Source organism: Phragmites australis, chromosome 16 (genome assembly GCF_958298935.1).
Source record: "Phragmites australis chromosome 16, lpPhrAust1.1, whole genome shotgun sequence".
NCBI lineage: Eukaryota > Viridiplantae > Streptophyta > Magnoliopsida > Poales > Poaceae > Phragmites > Phragmites australis.
The window spans coordinates 14,319,773-14,331,083 of record NC_084936.1 but is presented as its reverse complement, the minus strand read 5'-3'; the positions used below and the strand labels follow the sequence as shown (position 1 = coordinate 14,331,083).

The 11,311-nt window shown below is 43.4% G+C and overlaps 1 protein-coding gene and 1 non-coding gene across 2 annotated transcripts; both read right to left on the bottom strand.

The window, feature by feature from the left end:
* Positions 1 to 1,577: 1,577 nt before the first annotated feature.
* On the bottom strand, positions 1,578 to 4,884 carry LOC133895875 (large ribosomal subunit protein uL22-like). The gene is made up of 7 exons (XM_062336395.1): positions 4,780 to 4,884; positions 4,652 to 4,688; positions 4,506 to 4,546; positions 2,389 to 2,619; positions 2,180 to 2,282; positions 2,027 to 2,094; positions 1,578 to 1,915 (listed from the first exon to the last, which is right to left on the bottom strand). The coding sequence occupies exons 1-7, from the start codon at positions 4,780 to 4,782 to the stop codon at positions 1,883 to 1,885; spliced, it is 516 nt and encodes a 171-aa protein (XP_062192379.1). The 5' UTR covers positions 4,783 to 4,884; the 3' UTR covers positions 1,578 to 1,882.
* Positions 2,836 to 2,947, bottom strand: LOC133896532 (small nucleolar RNA snoR74). The gene has a single exon (XR_009905785.1). It is a non-coding gene; the product is annotated as a small nucleolar RNA snoR74 (small nucleolar RNA).
* Positions 4,885 to 11,311: the final 6,427 nt, after the last annotated feature.

The window sequence follows — 11,311 nt, the reverse complement described above, 5'->3', positions numbered from 1 at the left end:
TTCGCCAAAGTGAGCAGCCACCACCGGAGGAGGTGCGGCAGGAGGCCGCCTGAGAGCAGTTGTGCCGGAGTGCGGACCTTCGAGGAGGCTACCGGAGGGTGAAGGGGCACGTCGGGCGTCGTTGGTGAAGGTGTGAAGCCGGAGTGCCACGGCCCAAAGAGATCCGACGGATCTGTCAGGGCCGGGCGCCAGAGCGACGCCGGTGTGCCTGGCTTGGGCAGGCCACCATTGTCACTAGGCTGGCTCGAGCTGGGCACCATCGGGAAGACCGCCAATGCCAGGTGGTCAGGTGGTGGTCGCCAAGGGCCGCCGTCGGATAGGCCGACACACGTGAGAGATGGTTGCTGCCTAAGGGCAAATTTGTTGTGAGGGTGAGGCGCCGCTTAATAGGCGTGGGCGGGCGTGGCCACTATCGGAGGAAGACATGGCCCCTGACATGGGTGGACTGCATCCGCCTGCCATCTCCCGACTCGTGAGGCGTTGTCGTTCCTCATATTCACCAGCCGTTGTCGGGCTGAGGCCATCCGTCACTGGGTCGTGGCTGGCTCGGGCAAGCATCATTGGAGGGGATGAATCGCCAACGCTGATGTGCATGGTGCGAGCGGTCGTCATCGCTGGTGATAAGGAGGCAAGATGATGAGCATACCAAGTTATGGATTGTGTCGCCGCCAATTAGAAGATCTTGGAGATGCCACCTATGGAGCAGGGGGTCGCTAGCGAGAAGACGAAGGCGCGCGACGATGAGCCTCTTGGATGGTGTCGTGGAGTGAGTTCATCCTTCGGATGAAGTGGTCGGCGTTGGCATTCCGATCCATGCGAAGCATACTCCGACAAATGCTTAATCATCTGCTGAATTCGAAGAATCCATAGTTGTCATAGTTCCTCTGCTTCTATTCGGCACTGGAATTTGGAAAGGCATCGTGTGCCTATGTTGATCGAGGCCTTTGTGCCTCACTTTTGTCTGATCGATTAGCAGTAGAACTAAGTGTTAATAACGTATCAGAGTAGAAATAAAAATAGAGACAGAAACTAGAAAGAATAAAACTCTTGTATTGGTATATATGATATTTCTATATTTATAAATGACAAAAAGACCTCATAAAAAGATATGTTTATTGAGAAGACACGTTCTCAATAAATACTACTCTTCGTAATTAATCACATGGTTAAAAAAACATGTATTCACAGCACCTACATTTATGTTCACCAAACTATATTAAAATAATACATACAAACAACAGGGGCACTTCTCTCTAAAATTACCTGATTACTCTCATACGTTAACCCTTCATCATGCGATTGAGCAGGACCCAACTGACGACATCTACAGTCGGATCTACAGTCGGATCTTCAGTAAAATCATCCCCGACTGGACCGGAGGCCAAGAGGTAGCCAAGGTTCAACAAAACCGACACAAAACAAGTGATTTCAAAACGCAAACGGCAGACAGCACTCCATGCTTTTCCGAACCCTTCCTCTGAATGGTTACACCCTTTACCCATCGCATACAAACCTGCTTCGTTGTGGTGTAGATATCACAACCTTAGTTCGACTGATCGCACAGATTACTGATGTAATGATGCAAACAAGCAAGACATACTGCTAGCTTATTCACTGTCAGAAACCACGAGCATTTCAACAAACAGAGACAATACATGTGAAATGCAGTTCACAGTTCAAACCACCTCCAGGTGAAAATCTGGCGTGCAACCAGGATAAGCAAAAACATGGAGATAGTTTTGTTCGGTAAGAGTAAGATCCACTTGAGACAATTAACTCCGAAAAGGGTCTGATGAAGTATGAACCAACAGCACAAGGAGATACAGGCGATCAGCTAACTTTCTAACCGACATTAGCAAAACCATGCAAAGCTCCCTGTCTTCTAAGCCTTCCTGGGTGCGATTTGGGTCTCAGCCTGCAGAGCATTAAAATGGCACAGTAGTCACTCGCCAAGTTCAAACAGAGCAATATTATGTTCAGAAATATGTATCATTTGCTTCACATCTAATATATGGAGAGCACATACCTCTTTCTTGACTGGCTCTTCCTTCTCCGATAGCATCAGCTCAATGTGGCACGGGGAGGACATGTAAGCTGCAGTAGGTAATCAGGATTATGAGAACATTCAAATTACAAAGAAGCAGTGGAAGATAAAAATCAGTATCATATTTGAACTCACGATTGATGCGCCCATGAGCACGGTAAGTCCGGCGCCGCTGCTTCTGAGCTTGGTTCACCTGAATATGCGACACGTAGAGCGTATCGATATCCAAACCTTTAACCTACATAAAAAAAATTGAACAAACTTAATAATCATGTACAGTACAAGGAAAGCTAATCATGTACAGTACAAGGAAAGCTCTAGCAGGTTATAGCAAAATAACACACTTCAGCATTGCTCTCTGCATTCTTGAGAAGATCCAAAATGAATCTAGCAGACTTAGCAGGCCAACGTCCTTGACCATTCGAGTGGCGAGACTTGGCTTGTGCAGTCCGTCCAACACCACCACAGTACCTACGGAAGGGAATGGCTTGCTTGTGGGCAATCACATCCTCAAGGTACCTTTTAGCCTTGGTCAGGGGCAGCTTCCTGATGGCAAAAGCTGTCTCCCGTGTGTTCTGACAAAAGTGACAGCAAAATATTAACCAACATGTTAAAATTAGTAAAATACAATTACGAGTTCCAAATAAATAATCATCATAAAATTAAAAACACAAGTAAGAAAGATGGGCCTTGACAATGCTTGTGACACCATTCATATTAAAAGACTTAATTATGCCCCAACAGCCCACAAAATATAGAAAGGACACAAATCATGATTCATTAGATTGTCACCTTGTCTCATCATTTACCGAACCAGTGATAATAGTCCACCAAACAAATTGAATATAATTTTCCTAAAGTTTAAAAGAACACTGTATACAGAAAACAATAGCCTGCATTTTCTTTAGGTTTATGAACAAGAAACAAGACAATACTGTTACACCTACATATCGTGATATGTTGAACAGGGATTGTCTAAATAACATCTAGGTCCTACCAGAAAATTTGCATGTCCATCATGACAAATTTTATCTGAAAATTTATAAAAATATAAAAGAGTATTCAGGTGTATCTGTATGTACCATCATTTACTGAGCCAGTGGCCATGGTATGACCAGCGGTTCACATAAGAACAATCTTTTTCCTAAAGATAATGAGGCTAATGCCTGTTGAAAATAACAAGAGCCTATCTACTTTAGAAAATTCAATTATAGTGTGAACAGATAACAGAACATACGAGAATTAGAAACTAAGCAACTACATTAATAAATGATCAGGACAGCAAATGCTACATAGTAATAATTAAAGTCGTGGTATAAGCAAAATATAAGAAAGAAAGTGCTAGCAAATGCCATGACGCATTGGTGAGTCTCGTCATTAACTAAACCCGTGGTTATGGTGTTTCCAATGGTTTACCCATGAACAACGAAATCGGATTGCTGAAGTTTACAGAATACTGTCAGCAGAAAAACGATAGTCTGTTTTTACCTTTTAAGTTTTAAACTTCAGTCGTGAAAAATAAGAGCTATTACCCTTAAATATCATGACTCACAGATTGAGATGGATAAAGATAAAAAAGATCACACATTAACATTTCCAAAATATTTGCATTCCCACCCTGACCAATTCAGTTCATAAATCTATTCACATCAAAACTAGTACTAATAAGTACTGGAATGTATCATCTTTTACTAAACTAGTGACCATGGTATGATCAATGGCTCATCCAAGTAAAGTGAAAACGACTCTACTAAAGAATAAAATGCCTATCTTTACATAAAAAGATATACTGCTTTATTTACTTTAGGTTAGTACCGAAAGTGTGAACAAATAATACAGAAATGCATGAGTACTGGAAACTGATCCAGAACAAACAACGCAGGTAGCTCATGCTGTCATTGCAATAGCCCCAGTTGAAATGTAACTAAAAGATAGTTAGAAAGCTAATCAATTGCCAGACTGGAAAAAAACTTGAATTGAAATAACTTCTGTATCTGATCATACAAGCATTTTGCAACTAATATCTCCCAAAAATAGGGCATTAGCAACTAGAAGAATGAATCATCACAGGAGGACCGTTCAATTGAAAGAAATCCGTGTTGATGGTAATTACATGGGCAACTACTATACATGAGAAGTTGAACACAGTTGTGCCATCATTCATCGAACCTATTTACAAATAACTGTCCAACAGTTCACCCGAATATATGGAAATGGTGTACCTAAAGTTTACTAGGATAGAGCATGTGCCTTGTAGAGATAAAATTATGCTGATGCGGTACTTAAGCCCATCTCAGATATACCTATTTACATTGCACTTCAAACTGCGCATTTCAACTGGCATATGCATCTAATCTCATCTCAGACATACCTAATTGCACGCATATGCAGTAATACAGAGTTCTACAGCACGAATTAGAACATAAATTTGCACAGATCAAAACTTTCCTCAAAAACTCACCTTAAAGTGCACACGCAAGTCCCGGCCCATGGCCTTGGCGGCTGTACAAACACAAGGCAAGCATCATCAGCCTCTAGATCAAGATTTCCTTCGTATAAGATGCAGACACACGAATTGAGGAAAGGATGCAAGGGGAAGAGGCTTACACTTGGTGGGGTTGGATGGCTCCCTCGAGTACTTCACCTGCCAAGAGAACATAGATTAGAAGATCGCGACAAAGCAAAGGAAAAGAACAGAAGCGTAGAAATATGGAGAGAGAAAAGGAGATACTGACCATGGCTGCAGCTGGCGAGCGAACTCGAGGAGGAAGCGGCGGCGGCGGCGAGCGAGGCGAGGAGTGGCAGCGCGGAAGGGTGTTTTTATACGAGAGGGGAGGAACCCTACGGTGACCGGAGCAAGCGAGTAAAAACCCTACTGGGCTTCGAATGGGACGGCCAGATTATTGGGCCGCTGACTGGACGGCCCGATTGTAGGATTTAATACAACATTACAACATTACGACATGAAACATTGAGGCAACATGCAAGAAAAGTTGTTGCAACATCCATATAATGGCTAGCACGATTTCTATTTTTGCGCTGTGATGGTGCGAAAGATGATTATTTCTAATATTTTTAAATCAAGATTATTTCTATAAAAATGATTATTTAAAAAATCCTATCTTTGAGTGAGATGTATAAAGTACAAAAATTTATCTATGCAACATGGTGTGTTAAAACGGTTGATTATGACTTGAGAATTATGTAAATATTGGCCACCAATGATTCAAGATACGTTTTTCAGCCACGTGGATTCCACGTGCACTCTAACTAATTTCTCCTAAACAAGAGGACTACGACGACTACGTGGATGTGCCTGGTCAAAGCACTGTACCCGAAAGGATAACATGACCAGCATTTTCCGTTGCAATATGCAATGGAAAATTGGATAAACATTGTTGCAAAGTATGCAGTTTCAAAAATCTCAAGTCATGCTCATATGGAGGTATTTGTCCTACAGGCACCCAACATAAGTCTCGCAATATGAAACTTTGTAGTGGCATTTTCCAAATTTCTCAATATACATAATGTAATCATCTAAAGATTTTGGAATGTTAGCGGAAGTAAATAAAATGATAGCTTTTGTAATTCTTTTCTATTTTATTGTGTTTTATGAACTTTACAAGTACTTAAATGCATTTAAATAATTTAAACTCCTTCAAAAAATTGGAATTTTAAAATTGTTTATTTAGACTAATAAAAGATTGTTTAATTGAGTTTATTGTCCACGCTTGGCCAGGATGGATCTGGTCGTGGACCGCCGGATCGGTCCCAGAGTGGTCGTCGGGCACTGGGTCAGCTCTGGACTGGTCGCAGGGTGCCGGGTCGGACCCAGACAGGCCGTAGGGCGCTGGATCAGTCCCGGACTGGCCGCGGGGCACCAGGTCGGTCCCGATCGGGCCGCAGGACGTCGGGTCGGTCCTGGACCAGGCACCACTCACGACACTGCCACCCTCGACCACCACTGGACCCTATGGAGGTTGGCCGCCCCCCGGCCTAGTTGGGTGCGAAGCGCAACCAGGACGAGGGACGTCCGGGGCGGGGACGGATGCTTCCCGGTCGATCCCCCGAAGGGCCTCGTCGACCTCGTCGATTATTGGCCACAGGGCATCGACCTCAGGAAGATGCTAAAGATAGTGTGAGAAATAAAACTTTGGCAAAGGAAAAAACTTGGAGTAGGGAATTCGGGGAAAATATCAAACATACCAGCCTAATCCGCGCCCTATCGCCCAGAGGGAGCTCGCATAGAGGGATGCACGGAGGGCCCCCTTTCCTGGCGACCGCCGCCATCAGCGATCTGACCCGCAGATCAATGACCTTGTCGGAAAGATCTGAAAACAATAATGGTAAAACACCGCTCAATCGGGCCTCCCGAGGCAAGAAGATGGTTGAAGCATTACCTGCGGAACTCTCCCGGGTATCATCATCGCTCCTGATGTACAAGTAGGCCGGGTGCGCCCTTCGCCGTAAGGGGCAAAGCCAGCGCTTGATGAAGTCGTGCACGACATCTGACCCCGACAAACCGACTTTCGCTAGTCCCCTAACCCGGTCGGTGAGGGATAGTAGCTCGGCGTGGGAGAGCTCACCCAACTCACTGCAAGACGTGCTGGCGCTTCGGGCACACGAAGGTTATCGAGGGAGTCTTCGGTCGTAAGGTAGAACCACTCCTCCCTCCAGCCCAACCACGACGATTTTAGGTTCTTGTCCAAGTAGGAGCTGGCGACACCGTCTCAGAGACGGAAACCACAGCTCCCGATGGTCAGCCCTGGCTGGAGCCGGGCCACATAGAAAAATCTGAAGAGATCGAGACATGGCTCGACCCCTATGAAGTTCTCGCATATATGAGCAAAGATGCTCAGCATGATGATGGAGTTGGAGTTTAGATGAAGATGGTAAATATCGTAGAAGGAGATGATGGTGCAGAAGAACTCGGAGAAAGAGGGGACGAGACCGGCCAAGAAAAATGAAGCAAAGATTATGATCTCCCCCTGGCGGGGAGCAGGAACATCTCTCCCAGGGCGGTACCCGGAAGACAAACGGCACGGAAGCAAACGATTCTTGTACATCTGCTTTAGGTTCGCAGCAATGCATTTGGACTTGGGGAAATCGGTCTCCTTTCTGGTGCATGAAGCCATGAGGATGCAGTGGTGGTTGTTTGAAAGGCTCCGATGGGGGCTAGAGGAGAAGGTCTTTAGCGCAAGAGCTCGGGTGGTAGAGAGATTTCTAGGGCTTTTCGTCCTCCCATTTATAGGATCGGCTCGGTTCCACCGCCTTGGCTCCCAAGGATCCGTCTGGGGAACCAAAATTCGCTCATAATCCAGCGCCTATTATGATTTCTCTTTCCCACTGTCCTTTTTCCAGGGACGGTCAACCTCCCCTCAGGTTGCGGTTTTCTGGGGTGACTACGAGATTGAACCGTATCGATGACCACCCCCTGGGTGAACTCATGTTCACCTAGGGCCCAATTGTTTTGACCAAATCCAGCCATAGTCATCTGACAAACTGCTCAGTCTACCACATCCGCAAAGGAGCTTGGGGGCTACTGTCGGTGTAAAGATTAATAGGGTCCCTTGCGGGCGGACCCACGCCGGTAAGATATCAGCAGATACCGTATGTCATATTTTGTCCGGAACCGCGGTCCTCCTACATGACTAGTCAGCAACCACGAGGCCAGCCAGCGACCACGCAAACCGACTCTCCGACCGGCCTCTGGTTGCGGGGCAGGTATGTGTCCAAGCAGTCTAATCATAATAAATGTTTTTTTCACTTGAGTAGTTCCCTTCCCTAGGTCCCCTTTCCCGTCGTCCACGGCGTGGTCGACGCAGAGCGGCTGTGACCCATCCCGTAGCATTAATCACTACAGGATGGCCTAACAAGCGTGGCAGGAGTTCTTTTTGCAGGTGCGCAGGCGGCGCGTGGGGACGAGACAGGACAACTCGAGCGACCGGGATGACACAGGCGATGGAGTGATGGGACGGGCTCTGTGGCGTCGTAGAGCAAATGGGATACGTCCGCTCTTAGTAATGATAGACCTAGGTGAGAAGCTCGGGCTAGTCCTGAGTCTATGTCTTGACTTACGTGTAAGTCCTCTCTCCCTCTGATATATGAAGGAGGAGTACTAGGCTTGTAGAGGGAGGTTTTTTGGGGCCCAACAAGTAGAAGGCAGGGCAAGAAGATCATCGGTAACTGACTTAGATCACAGGAAGAAGAATACACAAGATGTAGAGCTATTACCCTGAGGGGGGCCTGAACCTGGATAAACCCTGATGTTCTTGAGTCACAAACACAGCCGGATCCAACATTCGCATCCCGAGCAAAGATCACGCACCCATAGTCCGATACACCCCAGAATCACTGTTAGGGATTACCCTTGACAGTCGTTATCGAGAAGTTAGAACTCAAGAATTATTGAATTGGACAAGTTTAGAAATTTTTTTTTGCATTTGCCGAATGGTCCAATGATTAGAAGATTGAACACGCTGGAGTGTTTTGACTCAGAAGAGAAATTTCAAGTCAAGACGCTGGATGGTCCGGCATTGAGGATAAATACGCCAAAGTATTTTCAGAAGATGTGAAGAAGATGAAGTACAACATGCCGGATGGTCCGGTGTGTCATCATGAAGCAAGAGAGAGTGCTTAAGTGATGTACAAAGTCCCTAATTGGAAGAGTAAGGGCATCATTAGTGCTTAGAAAGTAGCAAGTGTACATCTAATTGTAGTTTAGGCTTGATCTTGGTTAAGTGAAGTTATTGGTTTGTTATTCTTGGTGGTTGGCAACATCTAATTGGTCTTTGGTGATTTGAGGTATCTCGGTGAGCTCTTAGAATTATTGTGAGAGCTACGAGAAGTGCAATGTACTTAGTTTGGTGTCCGCTAATCCAGAGATGAAGAAGTGACAATCATGAGGGAGCAGTTGAGTTTTTTAACTCAAGGGGGAAAGATATTCTTGGTGGATGCTCCAACAAGGACTAGAGGGAATGCCAACTTCTTGATACTTGGGAAAAAATCGGTGTCATCTTATCCATCTTTCTACTTTTCTCATTTACTTTTGAGTATTTACATTCTTGCCAGTTTTTAATTCTGCAATTTGCTTAGTATTTTTGCTTGCTTGTTTTATTGCCTTGCTCTAGCTTGTTCGCGTAGTTCTATTATATTTCATCTAGGATAAAATTTGCTACTTATTCTAATATTCGATAGAAATATTTTTAATTAAAGCTCAATTCATCTCTTAGACTATTCGATCATTTCAACATTAAAAAAATGTTTATGATAAGCCCATATCACAAACAATTTCTTAAGTAAAAGCGCCTAGTGATGAGCCGTCCAAGGTAGCAATGATAAAAACCGAGTAATACTTTTTCTCTATGATTCAAGTAGAAATACAAATGGAAAATTTTAAAAGGTATTAAAAAACAAATATGGTCAGCAACACTTCGTCTACCAACTATAAGGTATAGGGATAGGTATAAAAAGGAATTTTGAGGCGTGTCTGGGGTTCGAACCCAGGTCATGGGCAGCAGAGCAGCACGAAATCGAACTTTACCAACCGCGCTTTCGCAGGCTGCGAACCTATTGAGTAATGAAATCAACAATGGCGTGGCACGTGTAATGGCCAAACACATGTCTCCAGTAATTATAATCGATGCCGATACATTGCGAGTAATCTCTCCTGCTTATTGTTATAGATAGTTTCGTTATTCTCAAGGTTCATGCGCCTACAGTAGCTTTTCGTGCAATTGATTTGGATGTCCATGTACCAAGCACAATCAATCTGTTTATTGAATGCTCCGTTGGTGGTCTTTTATTTGGTTATGTTATTGTTTTCAACGAGGTATAGATTATGTGATGATCATCCATTGAGTACCAGGTTGGTGTTCATTTCCTTTTTGTTCTGTCATTGTTTTTCGACGGGTCACAAAATTTGTTAGTTCTGAACCCAGATCATATTGAATTGTTGAATATGGGATCTACGGAATTGATAAACAACATGAAACAAATTTTATTTGGGACAAAAGTTGAATTTTTCTAGCCTTTTATATCCCCTTAGAGATTCATGTTCTGCTTCCTTTGGCTTCGGCGACGGCAAATCATGAGCTCCACTGATGGTGGCACATAATCTTCGAGGTTTGGGGCAGGTTAGGGTTAGCAACACGTCCACATGAACGACTGTATAGGAGCCAAACTGCAGAAGGCTGAGCTTTTGTGGGATTGGCATGTTGAGGTCTAGTGTCTGAAAGACACCAAAGGCGAGGGCCTGGACGGAACATAATTCTTATAATAACTGCTTGTGCGTTGTAAAAAAATATAAATATTGGATGCGATAATATTACATACAAACTCAAGGTATGAACATATAAATGCACTATAAAAGCACCGTCGAACGAATATGACGGGAACGATATTATAGTATAATTTCATATGTGATAAAAAAAATGATGAAGAGATTATTAACTAATTTTTCTTTTAATTAATTAATTTATTTATTTTTATTAGTAAAATAGGTTCTATTGCATATTTATAGTTGATAACCAGAGGAGGCTAAAGAACGAGTGTGGATAGTAAAAATGGATAAATTATTTAAATTTTAAAAGATTTTTTATTATATAAAATGAGAGTAGGAGAAAGAGGTGGCATGACATAAGAACCCACTCGTATTTTATATAACAAAGATTAAAGAAATCTAAACAATCTTAAGTAGGTATGAAATAAGACATAAACATATTTTCTAGAGCATAATCGAGTAAATCATAAGCAGCATATTGACTGAGCGGTGGCAATGGACAGTGGGCGTGACTAGGCCAGCACTAATCCTATTTCGCGGGTATCCGCGTACGTACAAGTCAAATACGTTAGGTTGTCGGGGCACGCGGACACCCAGGCAGAAGCAGGGAGGGGGGCGGGAGGCTCAGATGAAGAGTGGCTCACAGACTCGGCCGGGCCTTGCGCTGATTGGGCCACGCGCAGTTGAATTTTTTATGTTGATATTTTTGTAAAAAAAAGTTTGTGCTAAAAATTTTGTTTAAAAAAGTTTATGCTAGAATTTTATTCTAAATTTTTCTTGTGCAAATTTTTTCTCAAAATTTTTGAACTAAACTTTTCTTGTTAGTTTTTTTCTGAAATATCTTGAGCCAAACTTTTCTCAATAACTTTTTCTCATGTAAACTTTTTCTCAGGATTTTTGAGCTAAACTTTTCTTGGTAACTTTTTTCACAAAACTTTTGAATCAATTTTTTTTCGATAACTTTTCCTTAAATCTTTTTTTTAGTA